Source organism: Gracilinanus agilis, chromosome 1 (genome assembly GCF_016433145.1).
Source record: "Gracilinanus agilis isolate LMUSP501 chromosome 1, AgileGrace, whole genome shotgun sequence".
NCBI classification, from domain to species: domain Eukaryota; kingdom Metazoa; phylum Chordata; class Mammalia; order Didelphimorphia; family Didelphidae; genus Gracilinanus; species Gracilinanus agilis.
Window position 1 is genome coordinate 122,231,288 of NC_058130.1, and position 26,843 is coordinate 122,258,130.

A 26,843-nucleotide genomic window follows, 5' to 3' on the forward strand; every position below is an offset into this window, starting at 1 on the left:
TAGAGAATAAACAGATAAACTCTGAGAAACACAACTCCTAGTGACTTTCAGATATCCTCAAGAACAAAGAAATTATTAGTACATGGAGGTAAGATTGGAAGGGGAAGTGTCCCAAAACGTTTTTAATGGAACATGTTCTTTTAGAAATAATCAATACTTTGCTTCTGCTTTTCCAATTTGACAAACTTGAACAGGCCCCTTAGCAGCTGGATTTTGTTAGGATCCCTCACTTTCATATTTATGCATTTCCTTCCTCTGAATTTGAAGAGAATTTTGCTTGAAGTTTGGTTAGAATTCTTGTTTGAATGGTGGATATGATCTTCATTTTGAATATCCATTAAATGAGTCAGGCTTTAAAAGTTGGAATCTAGCTTGGTGTAGAATATCTATACCTTTTGTCAAAGTATTTTTCTCATAATAACTTTCTTAAAAATAAAAATGAATCCACCAAATTCTTAGGTACTTACACATAAAGTTATAAAGTCACATTGCCATTTCATGGATGTGTTACTTAAGAATATGTAAATAACATTAAGAAGATGTGTTTCTTCTTTGTTTTGTTAATCTAGAACTTGACTTTTGTTTTAAGTTCCATGGGAGAAATAATAAAACACAAACATTTGTTTATCAGCATATATTAAAAAAGCTTTGTGACAGTGGGTACTGTGATGGACCTGAATTAGGGAAAAAATACATTTGATCCTATCTCTGAAGCCTTAGTTTTTCTATCGGTAAAATAGGAGTAATGTTACCATTATTATCTACAACACAAGGTTGATATGAAGCTCACATTAAATATGTAAAACATTTTGCATGTTTGAAGTACTAGACATATCAATTAGTATTAGTATCTCCCTATAGTATTCATTAATCCCTAGATTGCTGCAAAAACTTAATCCCGTTAGTGGGACTCTATGATAATAGGTGCCAAACTTAGTTTTCTGTCTTTACAAGGTAAAAAAAGGCGAAGTTCTAAATGTTATGTTTTAAAGTTGGGGAAAATAGCAGTATTGTAAATTCACTAGCACATTTCATTGCACTGTCTTTCAGTGGTAAAAGAGAATGAAGCAACTTTTCTAAAAAATGAATATTAATAAATGTTAAAAAAAATAAAAATAAAATAAAATAAAGAGAATGAAGAACTTAAATAACTGACCACTTTCTTCTTACTCACTGGCTAGCTTATTCACGTGTCATTGCTTTAACCCAATTTTGAGGGTATTCTAGCTTTTGCTGGCTAAGCTTTCCTAATAAAGCTAATGTCTGAATTTATCTCTAACTACCTTCTTGCAGAGGGACTTCTAAGTGGGTATTGTAAAGCAACTAATGAAAGATAAAACTGGTTTTGTAATCATTCAGTCATTTTGTCATTTCCAACTCTTTGTTGACCCTTTGAACCATTGTATCAATGGGGTTTTCTTGGCAAAGATACAGGAGTGGTTTGCCATTTCCTTTTCCAGGGGATTAAAGTAAAGAGAGGTTAAGAAACTTGAACAGGGTCACACAGTAGGTGTCTTAAGCAAGATCTGAACTCATGTCTTCTTGACTACAGGCTCGGCACTCTATTGATTAATCCAGCTACCCCCTCCCTGAAACAAATTATGGTTTACTCAAAATTCTACTGCTTTTCCTTGGAAAGCTTAAATTGATAAAAAATTCAGTTGTGAACATTAGCATTATTTTACATATGATTATTAAAATGTCTTCACAAGATGCAGATTTCCTCACATATTTTGAAAAAAAAAAGTTTCTTGATTCTGTCTTGCCAATTGTTTTATAATGAAGTCTTGGTAGCGAATACTTTTATTCCTCTAAAAAGCATTCTAAGATCTGTTTCATTTGTGCAGAATGAATGGATTGTAGCATGATCCATCCATTATTTTCAGCAGCCTTGATAATCGATACAGATCACTGAGCAGTCAATTTATCTCAGCTATCAGTATTGATCAGGAAGAAGAGTTAAATAAATGGATCAGCCAAGCTGTACACAAGTTAAACTATTTCGTAGACTGATTCTAACTCATCTGCACGCTTCAGTGAGCAAAATAGTTACAAAGAAAGAAGAAAGGTTGGTCCTCCTAAAAAATGACAGGGTCAGACTCGATGATCTGCAAAGTTCCTTCCAATTCCAAAATTCTACGATTTCAATGATTAATCTTTTTCTCATAAATAATTTTCAGGGGAAAAGTGAGGCAACAATTTAAGAAGCCAGGGGTCAGGAAATATGTGGTATGCATCTATCCTGAAAGGTTTTGTGTTAGGGATCATTGAGAATATGGAGGAATATAAGACCCTGCCCCTACTCTCAAAAAGCTAATCATAATCACAAATGCATATCGAAAGTTAAAATGAAGAGCAAGATTTAAATATCAGTTCAACAGAGCAAAAGAAACTGAAAAGTAGCATAAGATTAATTCCCACCTGCAAGGAATGAAAAAAGTAGTACAAAAAGAGAAAGCACTTTTCCAAAATGCTTAAGGAAGGCCTCATGGTGTGGAGGTAGACGGTGAGTTAGGTCATGAAAAATTAATGAATGTGAATAGTCAGAAAGGATTAATTCAGGGTGGGAGTGGTATGGTGTGGTGGTGAGAATGACATCAGCAACATTAACTGTGCAGAAGCAAGAAAGTGTAAAGTATGTTGGAGGAATAGTAAACCAGTTGGCTGGAGCAGATTTTGTTTAGTAGTGATGTGATCAGATTGTAGAAGGTCCTGGGTGTCAGAATAATGTGCTAGACAGTCCGTAAATAAGTGATGAGAATAGTGTGGTCTTCTGGAAAGATAAATTGACATTGTAATGCAGCACGGATGGAAAGAAGCATGGAATGCAGGCAGAGAAACTAATTAGGGAGGAACACAGTAGTCTAAACATAAGGCAATGAGAGTTTGAATTAAGATTTTAAGACCACAGCATGTTAGAGCTTGAGAAGATTTTAAAATCATAGATCTAATTAATGCTGGAAGAAACCATCTCACCCAACAGGAATTTTGCAGATGAGGAAACTGAGGCTCAGGGAACTTGACCCCTTAGTTTGCATATATAATAAACCTCAAAAGCAAGATTTAAACTTAGGACCATAGAGAATATCTAAAACAATACCCTCATTTTACAGATGAGAACATTCAGAACAATAAAGTAACTTGGCTGGAGTTATACAGTTTATATATTAGTTTAAGAAACAAGATTGGAAGCTAAGTCCTAGTACTTTCTCCTTAACAAGTAAGAGATAGTAAGAGTGAAAAGAGATAGATACTTTTGAGAGACATGGCAAAGGAAGAAATTCCTGTTATTGATTGCTGATCAAATATAGGAAATGAATGAACAGGAGGAGTTAAAGCAGAAATTTGGAACCTGGGTTACTGAGTGGCCTGAACTCTTGGGGTAATAACTATATTTTAGTGGCTTTTAGTTCTTCATACATTGAGTGACTGAGCCAGGCTCTGGGACTATGGGGCAGAGAAGGCTACAGAAAGGTATTTATTATGGTGCCTACTTTCATGCAGCTTACAGCCTAGTTCAAAATAGGTCACAATTCTAAAAAAGACAATTAACTAAAAAATACTAGCATATAATAAGCATCCAAAGAGCTATACAGACAATAAGTGATACGGGAGTTGAATGAGAAATGATAGAGGGGGGTTCTGGGTTTTGCATTTTTTACTCACCTGTATTTTGGATTAATTGAGAAATATCGTTCATCCCTTTGTTGTTCCAACTTAAAATGGTGCTAATTTGAACTTTATAATATATAGACCCCATGATCATTTTGATGAACTAATATTACCTCGTTGTGGTAAACATAGGCTAGTCTTTCAGGAGTAATGCCCCACGTGGAGCAGTTAGCCATCTGTGTCACAATAGTTAGAAGATTAGTTGCAGCAGGGATGGTAATAACAGTATTACAACTGCCTTAATTTTTGTGTGTATAAAGCCCCCATATTAATAGCCATTCTGTGAAGAACTCCAGGTCTTTGTCAATGACAGATTTATTGAGGACAAGCTTTCAGAAGGATTCTACTTGAAATCCTATTAAATTGCCATCCATTAAACCATTAGAGCACTCATTAAAACTGTTAGTGCAGACTTCTTGTTATTCATGAGTTATTGGTCCTTCCCACTTCTGAGATGTGTCTGCCAATACCAGCATACCCTTTGTTCCATTATGGCTATTCAGTTGCAAGAAAGTGAATATCAGCCTTCTCCCTATTCCTTCACAGTGTTTATTGTTTGTTGGTTGGTCTCTTTGTTCCTAATTCAGTTGAGTGAAATAGAATACAGATTACAGTTATGGGCCCTTTCACTTGGACTTGATGAGAAATGTGTTGTCTAGCTGCGTAGGAGGCAGTTCGCCCTACATCGTTAAGTATTTTGAGGGTAAAGAGTGATGTGGACTTGATTGTATGCTGAAAACATAACTGGGCAGCGGATGACAAAAATATCTGTCATTTAAGTTTTTCTTATGCCATATAAATTTCTATACCATAAAATTACAAATCAAACAAGGATGTCAAAGTGAAATTTGTGATTCATATACGATATACATTTTTAAATATTCAATCTTTCAAACTGTCACTGCATTGTTTTGTGAGAGCACGCAAAGAGAAGAGTTATTTGTGATGCCTACAGTAATCCTTCTTAGATAGTGGTTTATCCTTAACTCTTAGAGTCCACAAGTATTTTGTATTAGTCAGCATCAATAGGTGGAAATGACTATTATAGTTCCGTATGCATTTCCAAAGACCATTGAAAAAGGTGTGGGGTAGGTTCTCTTCTCTGCCAAAATATCCGTGAACGTTGGTACGATCAGTGAGGGATGGAATATTTATTTTTTTGATTTGATGTGTAACTTACATCGCCCCTGCTACTAAGCATAGTACTCTTCATGGAGAAGGTGTTTAATAATTGCTAATGAATAAATGAATGGATTGAATAAATAAAGTGAGAGCAAAACTCTCAGTTAAAGGGCCTGGGAGATACGGATTTGTTTAATCACAAGGATGAATCGGTATGATAAATTCTTTTATAATCATCTCATTGATATTTGCTGCTAACATTGACGGCTAACATTTACACAGTATTTTAAAGTTTACCAGGAAGCTCTTTTCTTAAAATAATCTGGTAGATGAAGGTTGAAACACACATTTGTTTACATAGGTATATACTTATGATATAAGATTTTGTCCAAAAATAAATATTTGATTTCATTAAGCCACCCCTACACATTTGAAAACTGAAAAAGCCCCCATTTAATCCTATGTCATTTAATCTCCAAAGAAAGATAATTCAGTTTTCTGTGGTAAAATAATGCCTAGTACACTTGGGCATTACATGTAAAAATAGAAACTATCAGGTACTCTGTCTCCTTTTATGAGATGCCTTTGTTCAATATAATGTACAGGAAGTCCTCATTATCCGAGGATAATTAGCACTGGAATAAGGCAACTTGAATAAACCCATTTAAAATGGGATCATTTTTTTAGTAAATAGTGAAAGAAAACATTTGATCAGGACTTTATCTTTGAAAAATGCAATAAAAATTATGGATATAGGTTTATTTTGCACTTAATTTTGAATGAGAACTATAACAATGCACTATTTTCTTAGAACAGAAAAGGAATCCAGTGTTGAAGGGGGCGGTGTAATTTTTTTCTGAAAAAAAGTCAGATGACTGCACAATGGGGCATCTTTCACTTCATTTTACTTTGGTGGTATGAACATAAAGAGGATGATTCCTGAAAAAAGATAACAGGAATTGATTCTTCAGTTTTCCTAAGGAACCCATAATTCTTTGGCATTTGGAAGCATCTGCCGCCATCAAAAGTGACTGCCCTCAGTAGGACAAAGACAGTAATAAGGGATAGGGAAAGAAAGAAATATGAGTGAGAGCTAGCTTTATAAATGGTCACTTCATTGATGAATACATTTGTGTTATGATGACTTTTATTTACTTTTAGATACAACCTTGTTTTAGAGCAGCATGGATTAGAGCAGTGATTTCCAATGTTGTTTTCATCACATGAGCCCCTTTTGACTAGAAATATGTGTCATTAATCTCTAGGTAATTTACTATACTACTCATCATATTCTTTACAATTATTTGCCATTTAAGGCACTATTAACATTTTTTAGCACAAACCCTTTGTGCCATTCTTGTGAACCATAAGAATCAATGGCAGCCGTTATTGTTGTTGCTGTTAATAACAATGAACATATATATATATGTGTATATATATATATAATACTCTAAACTTTTTTAAGTGCTTTAAAAATATTATCTCATTTGATCCTCCTAGCAACCCATATTGTTGTGCTATCATTTATTGTGCTCTTTGTTATCTATGCAAATATTATCTTTATTTCACAAATGAGAGAACTGAAACAGACCAAGATTAGATGACTTGACCAGGGACACAAATCTGGGAAGAATCTAAGGTTGAATTTGAACTCATTTTCCTTACTTCAGAGAGGCACTTATCTACTTAATCATGTAGATGCTTCAGATTAGTAGTCTAAGAGCCAACCTTGTGGTCAGGAAGAATATGTGACTCTGAACAAGTCACTGTCTCCAGAAAATTCTCTTAAGACTATAAATTGAATAAAATGTGCTAATCATTTACTGGTAGAGTATTCCCTTAGTAAGAATGCCTTACACCAATGAAATCAAAGGTTTCAGGTGCAAGCAAAATGAAATACCACCAATGCAGGGATTTAGATAGTAAATTCCCAGGGAAGGACTCTTTTAAAAATTTATTTTATATCCAGTTATTATATTTGATCCAAGAGTTTATTCACATAAAATTTGCCCTCTGAAGGGATATACAAAAATTCTTCTGTGATATTTTATTCCCCTTCCTATACTCTTTGTTCCAAGTAAAGTGACCTACTGCTTTTTCCTCATACTCAACATTCTGTTTTCTTTGTGACTTCTCTTATGTCTTCCATGCCTGGAATGAACTTCTTCCTATCCATGTCTTAGAGTCTACTTTGCAGTTTCCTTTCAGATTTACCTCAGATGCCACCTCCTATTTGAAGCCTTCTCTGATGCTTGCAGTTGTTAATACTCTCTCCTTACATTTACTTATTTATACACATAATGTATTCTCAAGTACAATTAAATTTACACCTTAAGGACAAGGATCACTTAATTTTTGCCAGCACCTAATACCTCATTAAGCTTAGATTCTTTTAACTTAATAGGCATCTAGTAATAGTTGGGTTGAATTAAGTTGAATTATAGTAAGCTACTCAAAGCCAACCTAATGAAGGTATAAAGAGCTTGGCAAATCTTAAAATGCTACAGAAAATGTTATCATCGTTATTATTATAACAGTTTAATTTTTGAAGAAATTTATTCGTGCTTCTGTCTACTCTTCGAACTCAAAATAATTCATATACTTGTTTTCCTTTTTGTTTTCTTGCTTTGGTTGTGAAATTTTTCAACATAAAAGTGAGGCATTACATATAACATGAAAGTATTAAATATCAGATCTTTCAAGCTAACATATATTGATTTCAGGACTCAGAACTATTTTTAAAATTTTGAGCAAGTTTTGCCACAATTATCCAAATGCATATTATCTAACAAAATAAGTGAAATAGAAATTGACTAAATTATCTGGGCAATTGCCTCTTCTTCATGCTTTATTTCACCCATTTTGGTCATACTAGAGCAAATGTACTTCATCAAAACCATTTGCTTTTTTCTCAAACTGAACAATATCCTTAAATCCAATAAGCATAAGATAATTCTGTCTTGAATATCTTTTGATCACCTTATGCCAATCTCTATTAAAAATACAGCTATGTTTGCAAAATGAAATGAAGGATTGAGTCAGATGTCCCAGTTAATTCTATGTTCTAAACTTTATTTAGAGAACTTTTAGGTATATATTATCCAGTTGCAGAATCCATAATGATTCAGAGTTCTCTGAATCCTAGGACTATCATTTTTAAGTAAGGAAACCGAATCCAAAAACTTTAAGTGACTTACCAAAGCCATCATGGTGAGGATTCAAACCAAAGATTTCAGGCTCCAACATCCAGTTTCTTTTTCATGACAACACAGTACTTACTCATTATTTTCTTTATCTGTTATCTACTCTGTTGCTATACTAAGTATAAACACAAAGTTCTTTTAGTTGGAAAATATGGCACTTTCTAAATTATTTGCTGACCAAGAGTCTTCTTTTCTACAATTTATTTTATTTTTTCACCAACTTAGCTGATATTAATTCATTTATCCAATTATTTCCATCCAAATATTTTTACAAAATAGATATTTGTTCACAAGAAATCTGTTAAATTTCTGAATACCTTTATTTCCCAGTAGTATTGGAAGCCTTGCTTCCATGATTGCAACTCAAAGAAGTGGTCCTCCATGAAGCAACAGTACTTCACAAACTAACAGAATATTACATTTTTCTAATGCACATTTGTTTTCCTTTCCTTGGGAATATAAAATCCAAGTATTTCATGCCTTTTGGTAAAATGTTTAGCCAGAAGTGTGAGGCTACATGCAATGCAAATGAAAATTAAAATGAAATAATTCAACAAGCATTCATTGACCAGCATGTACAATGCATTATGCTATGTGCTAAGTATGTAAAGATGGGATTAAAAAAGATAAATCAAAAGACAGAAATGTCCTTCATGGGTTTATAGTCATTTGGCAAATGGGTTAAATATGTAAACAAATTCGATAATGTAAATTAGTATAAAAAAACACAAAGACAGTGGCATTAGCATTATAAGAAAGGAATGAATCACCTCTAGTTTGGGGGATTAGGAAAACATTATGGATGAATATATATTTGGATGTATGATGAACATTAAAGGCTATTAGGAACCTGTTGCAATGGTTCAGTCAAGAAGTGATGAGGGTATGAAGGGTGATAGCCATAAATGCAAAAGCACATTGGCAATGGTATGAATGATGATTTAGAAAAAGGAGAGACCAGAAGCTGTAAGACTAATTAGAGACTTTTTTTGTAATAGATGTGAAGGGTAATGAGGATTTGAAAACCAAAGCTGTTGAAATGGTATTGGAAAGAATGGAAAAGACCAATTAACACTAGAAGGAAAGGGACAAAATTAGAATCGATTATTCTCATCTATTTCTAACAATGCTCAAGAATATTTAATTAAAGGGACGGCTAATGAGCATCTAGAAAAGGAAGCACTGATCACTAAAATCCAACATTCTTTCATTAGGAATAGGTTATGGCAAACTAAACTTAATTTGTTTTTTAACATGTTACTAAACCGATAGATCAGAGAATTAAGTAGATACAATGTTCCCAGATTTCAGCAAAGGATTCAAAAGAGAGTCTCATGTTGTTCTTATGGAAAACATAGAAAGAGATGGGCTAGAATGCTATAGGTATGCTTGCTACAGATGGATATTGAATTAGTTGAATGACTGGACTTAAAAATTAATTGTTCGATGTCATCTTGGATGGAGATCTCCAATTGAGTGCCTTGCATAATTCAGTTCTATTTAACAGTTTATTATTGGCTTGTATAAAGGCATAGATGCCATCTTTTTCAAATTTAATGATAACACAAAGTTGAAAGAGATATTATCACACTGAGTGACTGAATTAGGATGTGAAAATATTTTGACCAGGTAAAACATTGCATCAACTTTCAGATGGCATGCACTACTGATAAAATGTAAAGTCTTATACTTCCAGAAAAAAGGACTTTATACACACACACACACAGATATATATGCATACTTATTATATGCATATATATGGCAATTAAAGGTATAATTAGACAAAAGTTTGTCTGAAATTTATCTAAGGATTTTAGTGCTTTACAATCTCAATGCAAGTCAGTGGTTTCATATGGCAGTCAAAAAAATTAATATAACTTCAGTCTACGTCAAATAAGGCATAGCTTCCAGTTGTAAAGATTGATAATCCTACTGTACACTGATCTAGTCAAACTTGATAGGGCTTATTGTATCACATTTTAGAGTATTGCATTTATGGAAAGAAATTGATCATCTAAATATTTTTTCTACTAGAAGTCAACCAACATGATGAAAGAACTCAAATTCATATAACTTGATTGGTTGAAGGAATAAGGGATGAAGAAAAAAAGACTAGAAAGAGGGACATTATTTCTGTCTTAAAATATTTGAAGGGCAATCATGTGGTAACATAATTTAATTTGTTGTGCTTGGCACCAGAAAGGAATTTTTGGAAATTCCAAAGAGGCAAATTTAGACTTAATAAAAGGAAAACCTTTCAAGAGAAAGAGCTATCTATCCTGGGTGTTTCAAAGTCTTAGTTGAGTTTGAGATAAACTGTATAAAAGTCAGATGAACTGTTTCACATAAAAAGGGGCGATCATTGTTAGGTATATTGTAAAGGAGATTCTTTGGCAGATAGATTAGCTTAGTTTGCCATTAAAGTACACCTAAAACTCAGAAACTTTGATTTTGGTTAAAAGGAGAAAGAAAAGCCACAGTTATTTACTCCAGTAATTTTTCCAGCCTGGGAGACCAAAAGAGTAGACACAGCATCGCCAGAAATAGGGAATAATGGAGAAAGAGAAGGTTTTGCTGAAATCATTAGTTCTGTTTTAGATATTTGTTAAGTTGTTCATGAAATATCTATTGAATGAGAAGCCTAGTAGCCATCTGGAAATTCTGGACTAGTACTCACAGCAAGAGTGAAAGATTTTTGAATCGTCTGCTTAGAGGTAATGAAATTATAAAAGTAGAAGGGAATGTGGATATAAAAGAAATGCAGACCAGGGACATATCCATGGGAGAATTTTACACTTTTGCCTGTGGAGAGCAAAGTGACCAAAAAGTATTCAGGGAGACTAGAAAAAAATACAGAAATAAAGGAGGATTTTGTAATCATCATTGTTAGAAACATAACCATGTGGATACCACTGTCTAGAGGTCCTATATTATTTGTTACGTTAAGAAAAAGGCTTAATGACATAGAATGCATCAACATTTCCATTATTATGCCCTTTGAGAGTCCCTTTTTTGTTTTTTGTATCTCACCAATAAAAATAAAAAAATACTTTTCCTTAATTTTAGAGACAAAATGATGACTCCCTAAGAATGCAATATTTTTCATCTTCTCCTACTAAATTCATAGTAAATGAGTGAGTAAACTACTCTCTGGGAATAAATTGTAAACTGCAGGAGACAAATTAATTCTCCCCTAGGTGTAATTTAGAACAGATTATTTCCCAAACAGCTCCCTGAGAGAATTAATTCACATAACTTGGTGAGGTAGTTTACCTTTAGGGTATAATTTATTTTTGCTGATTCACCATATATCAGTTCAAAATCACTTTACCTCTTTCTCTTGGTTTAAGTTTCAGAATTATTGCAAATAATATCCATTTTTAATCATTCAATATTCTTCAAGCAAAATGTTGCATATGAAATTGTTTTTCTAACATCTTGATATTGCTTTCTTTAATATTCAAGGATCTGTCATTTTATCAGTATCAGTACTCCTACCTTCAGTGCAGATCACAAACCCTCTGTTATTTAGCCTTCAAGAACCGTTATAGCCAGACATTTCAGAACTCAACCTAACTTGGCGAAGTGCCTCTCCAGATTTATCTAGGTGCTTAAACAACATACATTCAGTCCAATATCAGCCCCTTAGCTGAAGTATATACAGCCTGGGCAGAGTCTGCCAGAGCTTATATTCTTTTAAAATAGCCTTCAAAGACCCACAGTTATTCTCATGCCATAATTAAATATTAGAGAAGGAATTCAATAAAGGACATCTTTATGTTTCTAAAAAAGAAAAAAATTTAAGCTTTTATCATTTTAATATCTAGAAAGTGCTGTTTTTAATTTAATTTACTTTTTGATCTTATGATCAGATAATATGACCGAACACCAAAAGCTGACTTTGAAATGACTTATGCCTGCAAACATTAGCTTATAATCTGTTGAAATAGAATCCATTTCATGTTTTATGATGGCATTTGATGCTACTCAAACACTTTTTACCTTTGGTCTTGAAGAAAGAAATTATGATTCTGAGGTTCTCACTTGTGCTGCCAAGCAATAGGTATTTGACTATCCTGGCCAATACTTTACCATGGAAACCAGGTGCAGCTAATTGATGTTATATTGGAACCATGTTGTTTTTGTTGTTGTTGTTGTTGTTTTATTCATAACTCTACTTCTGAATAGTCTAAAAGTGAGCAGTAGTTCTACTTACTTCACTTTGCACATATAAGTCTATCCAGGTTTTGTGTGATCATCTTGTTCGTCATTTCTTATGGCACAGTAGTATTCGGATGCAATCATATAAAACAGCTTGTTCATCCATTTCCCATTTGATGAACCTCCCTTCAGTCTCCAGTTCTTTGCCACCATGAAAAGGTCTGCTATAAATTTTTGCAACATAATCTTTGACCTCTTCCTCGGTGCCCACTTTCACACCAAAGTCACAAAGTATCAAAGTGTGTAGTTTAGAAGATTTTTAGTTCTTCATAGGACCTCAACTTCTTTGTCTTCTGAATGAATGTCAGTTATAAGGTTATCTTTACTGTGATCTCTCTTGTTATCACCATAAGCAGTATAAGAAAAAATTATTCTGGCCTGTGAAATTATGCATCTTATTTCCTTTTGACACAAAATAAAAACAACTTTGGCAACTCATGTTATCTATCTGTCTTGTAAGGAAAACCTGTGAGCCAACAACCTTTTCTGTAGCTGCTACTTGTTTAGCTGCAACATCTAGTTTCATATTTTGATCTACTGCAATGTTCATGCATTTCTTAAAATTACATATTCGGCAATAGTAGAAGAAACCACTTGATAGAATGGTTGTTGTTCTCTTTCTCCAATTTTTATCAGGAATGTGTGGAAGCCTTATTAGTATGAGAGACTGGAAGAGAGGGGAGGTCTTGCCTTTATATTCTTTCCCTAGATTGTCTACTCCTCAGACAGTTGCCATCCATATAGGTGAGAGAGCTGTAGAATAAGGGCTCTAGTATCTTTCTTAATGCCCCCTTAATTTGAAGAATATTGAAATCTTTTTTGTACTCTGCACTGAAAAATTTATAACTAAATCACACATTCTAGGACAAAGTCAAAAAAAGTTGACATTTGAAATTGTGGTATGGGAAAGGTGAAGAAGTCAAGTTTATGCAACCATTTTGTAGCGTGAGGAAGTATCAGAAGTAGAAAGGATCTTAGGTATAATCTAGGACAATCTTACTCTGTATTATATAGATAATGAAACAGAGACAATTAGGAGCTAAATTGCTTTCTCAAGTTAGCTTGATCAGTAAGTGGCAGAATAAGAACCCATTTTATAGATGAGGAAACTGAGGTTATGTGTCCAGAATCATATAGCAAATAGCATAGCCAAGATCTTCTGGCCCAAAATCCAAGTCAGCAAATATTTATTAAGATACGTCAGGCACTAGGTTAAGCACTGGACATACAAAGAAAGGCCAAAAAGCAGAAATCCTTTCACTCAGTCCAGTGAGAGATAATATACAAAATACAACAAGATAGTAAAGGGATAGATTGAAGATAATCAGTAGAGAGAAGATACTAGCATGAAGAAAGTTCAGGAAAGACTTGCTTTAGATTTGAAAGAAGCCAGGGAACCCAGAAAGCAGAGATCATGAGATAAAGAATTCTAGGCATGGGGGACATCCAGTAAAAATGCCTAGAGTCCGGAGATGGAGTATCTTCTTCAAAGAACAAGATGGAAGTCAATGTCCTAGATTGTAGTGTATTTGAAGGAATGTAAGGTGTAAGGAGACTAGGTAATGAAGAATTTTAAAAGCCAAAGAGATATTTTGTTGAGCATGGAATGTTAAGCACTAAAATTTGTTGATTAAAGGATTGAGTTGGACCTGCATTTTGAGATGATCAGTTTGGTGGCTGAGTATAACTCTGACTGGAATGGGGACGTATATGGTATAGGGAGTCCAACAAGCATATTACTGCAGTAGGCTAGGCAAAAGGTCATGAGGACCTGAACCAAGATAGTGGTAGTGTCATTGGTAAAAAGGAGATGTATATAAGAGATGTTAACTAAGGTAGATCTGACAAGACAGTATCAGATTGGATATGGAGGCTGATAGAAAATGGAGTCAAGTAGGACCCCCAAATTATGAGCCAGAGTGACAAAAAGGTTGGCAGTGCTCTCAAATGTAAAAGAGAAATTGGAAAAGGTAAAGGGCTGTGTGTGTGTGTGTGTGTGTGTGTGTGTGTGTGTGTGTGCACGTGCGCATGCACAGGCATTTGAGTAACTTAAATGAGTTCAGTTTGGGGCATGTTGAGTTTTAGATGTCAGTGGGATATCTAGTTCAAGATGTCTAGTTAGCAGTTGGAGATGTCAAAATTGAAGTGAGAAGAGTGTTCTTCTTGGTGCCACATACTGTGTCTAAGCCATATTTTGTGCTCCACAGAATTTTTTGAGGCTTCCTAGAAATAAGGAAGTTCTCTGAATCTCACTTTCTACATATACAAAAAGGGGACAAGAAGAGTCAGGCAGTTAGATAGTGGAGTGGACAGACTGCTTGTCTTGGAGTCACAAGACTCATTTTCCTGAGTTCAAAACTAGCCTCAGACATTTACTAGCTGGGTGACACTGGGCAAATCACTTAACCCTATTTATTTCAGTTTCCCCATTTGTAAAATGAGCTGGAGAAGAAAATAGCAAAACACTCTAGTACCTTTGCCAAGAAAACCCCAAATTGGGTCATGATGAATTGGACAATGACTGAATAGCCAACATAAACAACACCTTATAGGACTATGCAAAGAAAACGATTTGTAAACCTTAAAGTGCTATACAAATTAGAGTTATTATAATGATAAAATAATGATACTATTTTGTTGTTATTAATGGCAGACAGGTAGAACTAGAATTCTCAACCTTTTGTCTCCATGTCTGTATTTTCTTTTAATATGCAATGTTAACTCTTCATTTCTATTGTTTTACTATGTTCAGCAAAATTTTGACGTTCTGATACTTTGAAGTATCCAGTTTCTTAACTTTCTCCATTTTACAGAACATATCTATTGCAAAACATAGAAGTATGGATACTTTTTAAATTGTCCTACATTAATATGCTAGAAGAATAATTCCTATTAATGATTATTTTACAACCCCAAAATGAAATAAACCATAACTACCTGAAACAGAGCCCTTTAATTGCGAGTTGCTTTTCTATACCTTTAAAAAGTCCTACTTTAGCTCCCAAGGCAGCACTTATTATATAAGAAAAGAGTGAATTTTTATAAGCTGTGGCCCAAAACAAAAGAAAAAAGTCTTTCTCTTGGTTCAGGGTCATTTGGAGGTTAGGTTGCTGTAAGAAGAGCTGGTTAGTTCTACCCATATTTTGGTCAGCAAACTAGAAGCTCCATCTCTACTATATAATTAGGCATTTTTGTTAGCTGTTATGAAAAACAAAAAGAGGATGTGTCCTTTTTGTGGTTTCTCTTTGATGATTTTCTAAAGAGATATTTTGAGGATTTTGTCTTAAAAACACTCATACAGGCAATGAAAGACTAGTGGTTGGTGTGGGTGTGAGTTTGTCGTCATACGTGGTAAAGGTCCCTTTCCCTCCCAAGAAAGTAACTGGGGCTTGAGAAACTCTTCTCTTAGGGTTTTGCTCTATGATTAAGGTTTGGGATTTTTTTTTTGAAGATGTCTTGGAAGTTATCACAATGTAATCTTGCTCATTTACTGTGATTCCAAGTGCAAATTTATAGCCACTCCAAAGTTTGGGAATCAAATTATGTATACAGAAAATAGTCCACTTGACTCTAATGCCATCTGTTTTCTTCCCTACATTATGTTCTGAGAGAACAGTTAAAAGCTAATTGTGAAAGGATAAAGGAGTGCAGCTGGAAAGGTCTCATTGCTGGCTCTGGCTTTTCACTAATGTTCCTTAGGTAAATCTCTGCCTTATTTTCTCCTTCTGTGTTAAATATGGTTTTATACATTGTTCAGTATGCTGTTGCACAATGTACGTACTACATCAGAATGCTCTGGTGGACTGGGTAATAATTCTTGGCAAAACTTCTTTGAGCAAATCTTAACAGTGAGGCACCACACACACATGATATTTAAGTTGCTGGAAGTTCTTCATTCAAGGCTTTTCCTTTAATGTATGAAGTACTTGTTCATAATATCCATCGCAAAGGTACTTTATCCTGTGTGCCATCAACTCTTGCTCAATAGGACATACTTCTGAATTGATATCCTTTTGTTGTCAGTTGAGCAAGATATATTAGTGATCATAATTTCCTCTCTTTCCATCTTTCCTGCCTCAATTCTCCTAAACCTATTCATCTTCATAATGACCTTCAGTGCCTCTGTCCTTCTCTAGTCTTACAATGCATCACAGGTGTTCTGGCTTCATTTTCCTCTCTTCAAAGTCTTGACTTTATGTATTGCCAGTTCAACTATTCACTATCTTTTACTTCCAAATTCCTTTCTCCACCATTTTCCCACTCTTCACAACCTAAATCCTGTGTCACCTTCATTCTCTGTCTTTTCTTTTTACTGTGCTACTGAACACTCTTATAAGAAATTATATTACCATTCTATTTTAGCCCATTACAAATTCATGTTACCTAACCTCCATTGGGCTCTCATTGTTGCACAGAGATCACTAATTGACTCATGGCCACAACTATTTCAGCAGCTTTTCCAAACTGGCTCATTTCTCCTTGAGCTTTCTATGTCTGCTCTATCTTGCCTCTTTAAACAAAAAAAATTTGCCTTGTACTTCATTGAGAAATTTAATATTATACAACAACCATCTCTTCTTTCTGATATTTTGTACCTTTAAAACCTTATGTAGGGGGCAGCTGGGTAGCTCAGTGGATGGAGAGCCAGGCCTAGAGACGAGAGGTCCTAGGTTCAAATCTGGCCTCAGATACTTCCCAGCTGTGTGACCCTGGGCAAGTCACTTGACCCTCATTGCCTACCCTTACCACTCTTCTGCCTTGGAGCCAATGCACAGTATTGGCTCCAAGACGGAAGGTTAGGGTTAAAGAAAAACCTATATATCTTAACCTATCCCCCCCTCCTTTGTTTTCTGTTATCTGAAAAATAGATAGTTCTTCTCTTTTTCAAAACCAGTCCTTCCCATCTTTCTTTTCTCCTCTACAAGATATAGTTTAAAAGAGATCATTCCCTTTCCTTATTCACTTTGATTCTTTTTGCTATCTAAAAACATGAAAATTTGCCTTGTGCTTTATTGAGAAAATTAATATTATACAACATCCAGATATCTTCCATCTTTTAAGAAACATTCCATTTCCACAAGCTACTAGGCTCTATTTTTCTTGTCTCTATTTGACAAACACCTAGAAAAACTTGTCTGTTCTTATTGCATCTGTCTTCTCACCAGCCCCTTAATGTCAAGATTTTGACATTACCACTCTACCAAAACTTTCATCAGAAAAATTATTGATGATCTTTAATTGCTAAATTCAGGGACCCTTCTCATCCTTATTTTCCTTGATGTTTCTAAGTTTTTTGGTTCTGTTAATCACTCCTTCCTCCTATATGATCTCTCAATTTTGTAAAATCTCTTTTGAATTTTCTTCTTCCATGCGATCATCCCTGTTCAGTTTCAAAACTGTTATCTCAGATCATCGTCCCTCCCCCCGCCCCCCCGCCAAATGACCTCATCAGTTCCCAAATGTTCACTTATAATCTCTACCCAGATAACTCCCAAGTTTATATATCCCATCCTAATCTTTCTCCTGAATCCCAGGAGAATACCCCCATTTGGCTGCTGACAATGTTTACCTATCAGCCTCTTAAACTCAAAATTTCAAGAACAGAACTCATTTTTCTGTTTCTGTTAAGAATACCAGACCTAGTCATTCAGTTTCATAACCTCAGAGTCATCCTGGAGCTCTTCTCTTTCAATTGCCATATTCAATTCTTTGTCATGTTTTCCTGACTTTAGCTATATTGGTAGTGGGAGAATTAAAAGAATGCTGGACAAGGGATTAGAAGAACTGGGTTGTAGTACTAGAGTAGCCACTAAGTAGCTGTAAGATCTTTATCAAATTACAGAATGAAAAGGCATTAGAGCTAGAGTAAAAGAAATTCATCAAAGAGATACCATATTTCAACAAAGTCATTGAACATCTGTAAGATATTCTTGGCATAATTTATAAAGAGGAGTGTCAGTAACTCTTTTCCTTTATGGCAGCTTATTTAGGAACACTGGGAATGGCAGAGAATGCTATGTAATATCCTGCCAGAACTAACATTCTCATTCTATGACTTTTTCTCTCTTGGTACCACTTTACCAACTGCAGAGCAAAATAAAGGGGAATAAGAAGCAGCTACTCATAAAAACTTATTAAGTCAATGTCACTGTATATTATCTACCATTTGAATTTTCTAAAAAGTGATTATCTGAGGATTCATGATCAGCTTCTGTGTGTGTGTGTGTGTGTGTGTGTGTGTGTGTGTGTGTGTGTGTTTTAATAAAAACCCATACCTTCCATCTTAGAATCAACACTGTGTATTGGTTCCAAGGCAGAAGAAGAGTAAGGGGTAGGCAATGAGGATTAAGTGACTTCCCAGTGTCACACAGCCAGGAAGTATCTGAAAACAGATTTGAATGCAGGACCTCCCATCTCTAGGCTTGGCTCTCTATCCACTGAGCCACCAAGTAGCTGCCCCTCTCTTCTGTGTTTCCAATTGATGTATTACTGTGACAGTCAGCTTTTCTTTATTTTGTTGGTTGGCTATTACAGTGCTCATTGGCACATTTCTCAAAGACCAGTAGAACAGGATATGCAATGGATATCTGCCAGGTGCTATTACTTATCATCTGCTCTATGAAAGACTAACGGATAGGATTTGAAGGATAAATGGTTGATGGCATTCATAAGGCTTCTTGCTTTATCTCATTGCTATAGATAATGAGGATTTGACCACATGTACTCAGGTCTATTGTCATTTATTTTAAAAAGTTTTCAATAATCATTATTACATTTTGCATGCTCAGAGTGTTTATATATTTTTCCCAAACTCCTGAGCTTACTTACTGCTTTCCTGATTCTAACAACTTACAAGAACAGCACTGATTCAGCCCAAAAGACAGATCCAGATGGATGAGTGCTGAATTACCTAAAGACAATTCAACATTTAATCAATGTTTGTTTTTTCTGTGTGAAACGGGTACAAATGTAGGCTGCATCCCATCTGTTTCATCATGTATGTGGAGCCATCCTCATTTTTAACAGGATATCTCAAAGGATTTGCTCCAGTATGACACAAGGTGATAGGGTAGAAGGAGATATAACTTGGTTGGAGGAGATAAAAGATAGCCATTTTCTGGTATGTTTCACTGAGATGACTTGTGCCTATTAGCTTGACTCTACCCAGCTGGCTGGTTGAATAACTTTTCCTCCCTTGATCCATCTTTCCCAGGGGACCACACTCTGGAAAGTTTTCTGTGATACACTGAACAAATAACAATTTTTGTGGCATAACTACAAATCCATTCTCCTTTTCTTCATTTTTCTCTGTAGATAGTGAGTCTTATGAGAGCAGGTAAAATGAAAAGAGGAAGAAGCAAGTTGACAGAAATCCTTGAATTCCTCAATGCAATTTAATTACTCTCATTTAATATAGACAGTTTTACACATCTGTAGGTGAGCTGTTATACAGATGAAAGAAAAGTTCATCAAAGAGAATAATGTCTTCCAACAAAGACAGCCAACATCTGTAAGATATTCTTAGGATATTTTAGAGAGGGAAACAAGAGGGAAAGAGCTCATATAACCAGAACTGTTGTTAGTTGAGTCTAAGGTTGGTGACAGCTATAATTTCAGGATCACAGTACTTAATGACTAAGCCCCAAGCTAATGAGTTTTGAGTATTAAAGGCTGATACACTGGTGACTGTTAACAATGCAGTTTCTCTAGCTTAACCCTCACCTTTTCTGTTACAATTTGTGTGCTATCTAAAGTAGCATATTAGATTTCCAACCATGAACTTCCCAAGAAAACAGAAATGGCCTTAATTATGTTATTTAGTAGATTCCTGTTAAGGTACAGTACTCTGTAAAGTCAACTGGGACTCAACAATTTGGAGAGACATATAAGCAAAGAAACTAAATGGGCTGTTTTTTTACTAAAGACCTTGGTGAATTGGAGACTACTGATAATTGAATCATGTTCAGAAGCTATTTGAGGCATTTAATAGATCTAATGACATAAAGCATTAGCACAATGCCTTACACATAGTAGGCACTTCATATATACTCATTCATTTCTTCTTCCCTTCCCTTTTCCCCTTGCTACCAAAAAGAAATCAGTCTTCTCAGGAGGTCATATACATATGTATGTGTGCCTAGCATATACAGTCAGTACTTAAATGTTTGAATGAAGGAATATTAGAAAATTTCATATCATTTGGAATGGTAATAAAGTTATTAATCTTATATCTTTAATTTCCTCTGTTATAAAGTTATTGATAAAAACTTTAATCCCAACTGTGATTGTAATAGCGCTTTGATTAGCCTCTTTAACTCAAGGCTTGCCCCTTTCTACTCCATTCTCAATATAGTTCTGAAAGTTATTTTCCTGTAGTACAGGGTTCAATATATATCTCCACTGCTCAATAAACTCTGGCTCCCTATTGCCACTTGGATTAAATGCAAATTTTTTTGTTTGCATTTTAAAGCACTTTACAAAAGCTTGAGATACTCTGTATTTCCTCTAGGATCAAATAAAGATTCCTTTGTTTGGAGTTCAAAGTCTTTCACAACCTGGTTTTGAACTACAATTGTATAGCCTTTTTATTCATCTTCACATACTCTATGGTTCAAGGAAACAGGTCTTCTTGCTGTTCTTCTGACAGATTACTCTATAGCTATTACTTTCTTTAAGCTTTATACCTTTGAAAATCTCCATTTTCCTTCAAGACTCAGATCAAACACCTCTTCTTTACTTCAGGCAGTGCCTCAGTCTCCTCCAAATTACCTCACATTTATATCCAATATATTTTATATAGCAGCTAGGTGGCTCAGTGAATAGAGTGCTAGATTTGGAGTCAGAAATATTCCCCTTCCTGAGTTGAAATATGACCTCAGGCTCTTACTAGCTGGACCAATGATTTGACCCTATTTGCCTCAGTTTCTTCTTCTATAAAATGAGCTGGAAAAGGAAATGTCAAACCACTCCAGTATCTTTGCTAAGAAAACCCCAACTGGAGTCAGCAACAACAACCACCAGGAAACAACATTTTATATAAATGTATATGTATTCATGCTGTCTCCTTTAATAGAATGTAAGATTCTAGAGGGGAAAAAAAAACATTTCTTTTTTCCTCTTTAAAATCTCTGGACTGAACAAAGTGCCTAGAAAATAGTAATAAGATCTTTATTGATTAATATATTTTCATTTTTTATTCTTTATGATTCTGTACATAAATGAATATTGAATGATTGTATTATAAAAATTTGGTTCAGAACATTTTAATTTCCATATTTGACTATAACAAAAAGTGCAAATTTTAAAATCTGTTATAAAATTAAGTAAGGATTTTTATAAAAAAAAAAAAAAAAGAAGAAGAAGCAATTCCCCCCAAAATGGCTAGGATGAAATATAAACAGAGAGTTTATTCATTCTTTTACATCTAATATCTTTGCCCTTAAACAATTTCACTTCCTTTAAGTAAAATGAACAGTGGAGGAAATAATGGGTCCCAAGAATGTAAAATATATATATAGAGAGAAGAAATGATAAGAAAAGGTAAAATGAAACAAAGACCAGCAGTTACTTTGATATTAGAATTTCAGGCTGATCACTCTGGACAATTCTTATGGATATCTTCAGGTAAAATCTCGATGTACTAGACACATTTTTTACTGAAAAGCAATCTGCTGAAAAACACAATTACTCTTCAATGATATTGGACTACACAGATACACTTTTTGACTAAAGTTAAGCCTGATCTGGGTTTTTCATGATTTATTTTGTTACTTATTCTTCTAATTCATATACAAGTGTGCCTGTGATCTCATCAATTTAGAAATTTCCTTCAATGATATAGCTGAATGTATTTAATATTTACTATGTGTTGGGCAGTGTGGGTTACCAAAAAAAAAAAAGTTAAAAACAGACCCTGTTCTCAAGGAGTTCATAATTTAATGGAAGACAATAACACAGAAATTATGCCAATAAGTCATGACCTCAAATGGTGATTGTGAGGACAAAGTAAGGTCACATAAGCGTTCAATTACTACAAAAATGACAGCTTTTCATTTTGGCACTCCATGTTTCATGTTACACTCCATATCTTTTCAGTATAGATCATCTTGATGTAATTTGGTTTCAGCATAAAAAAATGTGGCTATGTTTGCTTCTTTTGATAAATGTCTGTAATGCATTGTTATACAGATATTGATTCTTGTTTCCTTGCCTGTTTTTCTTTTCAAGTCAATTGACCCTGGTCAGCAGTTCACATGGGAGCATTCAAATCTGGAAGTAAACAAACCAAAGAATAGATACGCAAATGTAATTGCATATGACCATTCCCGGGTTCTCTTATCAGCAATTGAAGGTAAGGAAACCCATGGAGCATATATATCCTTTACATTGATTGAAAAGTTTGTATGCCTACCTGCTAGCCAGTCCTGAAAAGAGAAATAATTGCTTCAAGTCAAAAACTTAATGCCTAACTCTTACAGTTATCTAAAAATGGATTATTGGAGGTCTCCCGAAATTGGCAACCAATTGTCAGTTATAGAGAGAACTCTTTTCCCATACTGATTAGAATGAATGGCTTATGAGATTGCAGCTCATAGATTCTGATATAATTTTTGATTAAAGAAGATGCTGTATTCCAGGTATTCTCCAACTTTGTTTGAATCTTGATATTATTGAATACTAGAGCTTGGAAAGATTTTTTTTATGCTTTTTTTTTCAAACCCTTGTACTTCGGTGTATTGTCTCATAGGTGGAAGATTGGTAAGGGTGGGCAATGGGGGTCAAGTGACTTGCCCAGGGTCACACAGCTGGGAAGTGGCTGAGGATGGGTTTGAACCTAGGGCCTCCTGTCTCTAGGCCTGACTCTCACTCCACTGAGCTACCCAGCTGCCCCCACTTGGAAAGATTTTGAGAAATCATTAGGTTCAACTCTGATTATTTTTATTTTTTAATTTTTTCCCAGATTAAATGTCAATACAATTTTTAATAATCATTTTGTGACATTTTCAATCTTTGTTTGCATCCTTTCCTCTCCCCCTCCCCCTCCCCCAGGACAGCAGAGCAATATGATATAAATTGTACATGTGTTATCATAAAAAACATATTTCCATGTTCATCATGTTGTGAAATGTAAGGGTTAAATTTGGAGTTTTAACAAATAAGAGAGCAGCTTTTAATAACTTAAGTTTTAATGAGAATATAGTAGATTTGTAAATTAATGTTTTCCCTTTAAGCCAGAGAAAAAGAAAACTTCTAGTAGCTTTTAAAAATTAACAATTTAGTTTTATTAAAATAGAGCTAGTAAAAGAATATAGTAAAATGAATATAGTAAAGGAGAGAATTATAGGAAAGAGGTAGAGAAAGAAATTGCCTAATACCTAACTAGCTGCCCTATAACTCCCTATATCTGCCTTTAGTTGCCTATAACTGCTGTTCAAGAAAGTCCAGCTGATCATCACCAGGCTGAATTTTAAAAAAAATTTATATATATATATATATATATATATATATATATATATATATATATATATATTACAACAAACAACTACCAACGACCAACCACCTCCCAACTCAAAAAAGGTCAAAAAGCCTAAAAGCCCCTCTCAGTCCTTGCACTGGTTTTTTCAAACCTCTTCTTACCTCACTTTCTGTCTCCCTGTTTTCTACTTCCTTTCACTGTGGGCTGGTATATCTTTACACATCTCCATGGTAAAAGGACCTCTAGGTCCCCAGTTAAATTAGAAGAAAGGGATTAAGAATCCCCTCTTACAGAAAGACAAGTAGTGTTTACACTAGAGAAAGGTTCAGCTCTGGTGTTATTGGTTAAAGAAGTGAATTTCTAGAAAAGAGAAAAATGACTTGCCCAAAGTTCTCTTATTGTTTTATGGCAAAGTTAGAATTTTAATCTAGGCCTCTCACCTTCTAGTCTAATTCTCTTCTTCTGTATAATTCTGCCTTTTTATGGTATACGATAACTTCTAATTTTCTACCTGTAGGCTCAGCATGGTTTTATGAAGGGCAGGATAATATTCCTTTATTCCTTCATTGAAACATTTCTACCATTTTTCTTCTAACTCATAGAGTCTTATGTGACTTGCTTCAAATTTATTCCTGGTAATTCATAAGAATGTGCTTCTCATAAATTAGAAGTTTCACCGTATCCTTTATTTCCTGTACATTTTGTTAAAAAATTAAGTAAAACAAGTCCTAATAATAATCATAGGTTAGAAGCTTAGAGTAGGAATGGAATTCAGAAGTTCTGTAATCTAACTTAACATCCATATAGGAATCTTTCCAAGAGCTCTCCATCTCATAAGGCAGACGTCTCCCACTTTGTCTAGCTCTCTTTGTCAGAATATCATCTCTTATATTTAGATGAATTCTAGTTCCTTGTTACTTCTACCTTGGTACTACTTCCATCTTTTTTTGCAGTATTTTCCATAAATCCAATTCATATAAATTACAAGAGTTCTCAAATATGCCCTTTGCTTGATTAAACAGAGCCAAGGTTAACTCAAAAAGATTCTATCTTCATAGACTCAGCTATTACCATAAAATGGATGTCGTGGCATTATGGGTTGCACCATGTGTTGCCATGGGATTCTTGACAGTCTGGAAGCAAAAATACACATATACTTCCCCAGCTACTTTTCTACCAAGGCAACATATGTAAGAAGAGACATGGTGGACACATGTAAAGGGGAGGTTTCTTCTCAGAGTTTCAGATTGTTAACTGGTAGACTTCTTTAGCCCCAGAGTCAGTCTGTCAGTCAGTCTGTCAGTCAGTCAATAAACATTTATTATGTTTACTATGTGACAGACACTGTTCTAATGACTAGGAATATATAAGAAAGGCAAAATTCAATTCTTGCCCTCAAGAAGTTTAGGGGAGTATAACACACAAAGGGAAGCTGAAAAGCAGATGAGGAAGAAAATACCTGGTGGGGGACAGAAATGTCTGGTGAAGAGGCATGATGGAGAAATCCAGAGGATTGCAGCTGGGTGGAAAGTGAAAATATAGCTGGCCTGAGCATCTACCTTAAATGAAAGTCCTGGGAAAGCTCTCCATCCTCCAGTAAGAAGTAGAGAGGGACTCCTGGGCAAAGGGTACTGAGAAGTGTGAGTTCCAGTGCTGAAGTGATCTTTTTATTGTCATGCAAAACACACCTCCATATTGGTAAGAGCAAAGTCATACCTAACCAAAACCCCAAAATAAAACCATAAATACACTGATGTGAAAAATGACTCCAACAGTTTCTTTCTCTAGAGGTGAATAGCATTGCCTCCCTGTCATGTCTTTCAGGTTTGTCCCAGATCATTGTATTGCTGAAAGTAGTAAAGTTTTCACAGATAAGTATTTTCCAATATTGCTGTCATTCTGTCCAATGTTCTCCCAGGTCTGCTTATTTCACTCTGCATCAGTTACCACAGATCTTTCTAGCTTTTTCTGAAATCATCTTGCTTACCATTTCATATAGAACAAGTAGTATTCCATTATAAACATGTAACACAATTTGTTCAGCCATTTCCCAATTGATGAACAACCCCTCAATTAGTGCTGACATAATTTTATGGGATAAAGAGGTTCCTAGAGAACAATGGAGAAGTCCAAAAGGGTGTAGATACCAGGGTCTTACTCTTTCCTCAAAACCAGTCCAAGTCACCTAAAGCCAACAAAAAGAAGAATTGCATTAATTCACTGACAATTGGTAGCAACCCTTCCTCAACTTAGTTGGAGATGGCTTTGCTGCTTTTCTTAGCCTTGTTGTTGTTCACAACCAACATGGGGTTGTCTTGGCAAAGGTATTAAAGTGGTTTGCCATTTCCTCCTCCAGCTTATTTTACAGATGAACAAATTGAGGCAAACAGAGTTAAATGTCTTTGCCCAGGGCTACACAGCTAGTAAATGTTTAAGGCCAGATTTGAACTTAGGTCTTCTTGACACCAGGCCCTCTTATCTACTTTACCACTTACCTGCCTTTTCCTAGCCCTAGTGATAACCAATTAAACCAATATTTCTCCCATGGCCCTAACTGCTCCTTCATTAACAGTGCTAATAAATAGTCTTCAGGTATTTAAGCTACTCCCTCATGTCTCCTGTTGTCTTTTCTTCACCCAGCCTAACATTTCCAAATTCTTTCTTTGTCTTCTTGCAAAGTGGTTTCTAGTTGCCATCATCTAGCCAAGCTGTGTTTTCAAAGCCTTTCTTATCACCAAGTGCCAGTAAGTAAACATAGTATTCCACAGAGGGTCAAATCTGTATAGATTCATGGCACTTTTTTTTTTCTAAGACCTTTCTTATTCTTCAGTATTTCAATCAATCTTTGATCTCCTTATTGGGAATTTTACTTCCACCAGTGTAAATCACAAGCCATCCAAACCATCTCATCCTATGTGATTCTTGATCATTTTGTTCTCTCCATCCTCCAGAGAACACTTAAAAGTGCTAGAGACCGTCATCTTGTTCTCCAGGTTTCCTTTAATGAAACTGAAGGTTGGACTAATTTGTTTTTTGTTTTGTTTTCTTTGGCAGCTGTGTTGTTCTGTTGACTCATGTTAAGCTTGCAGGCAACTAAAACCCTGAGTTCTTTTTCACTTGAGCAGCTGTTAAGCTAAGACCCTCCCATC

The 26,843-nt window shown here is 34.9% G+C and overlaps 1 protein-coding gene across 1 annotated transcript in view; it reads left to right on the top strand.

The window, feature by feature from the left end:
* The window catches only part of PTPRD (protein tyrosine phosphatase receptor type D), a 610,060-nt gene that overhangs the window by 490,992 nt on the left and 92,225 nt on the right, over nt 1–26,843 (top strand). Inside the window, exon 28 of the mRNA XM_044656609.1 lies at nt 22,446–22,569. Coding sequence (XP_044512544.1) covers nt 22,446–22,569 — 124 coding nt within the window. The remainder of the gene's footprint in view (nt 1–22,445; nt 22,570–26,843) is intronic.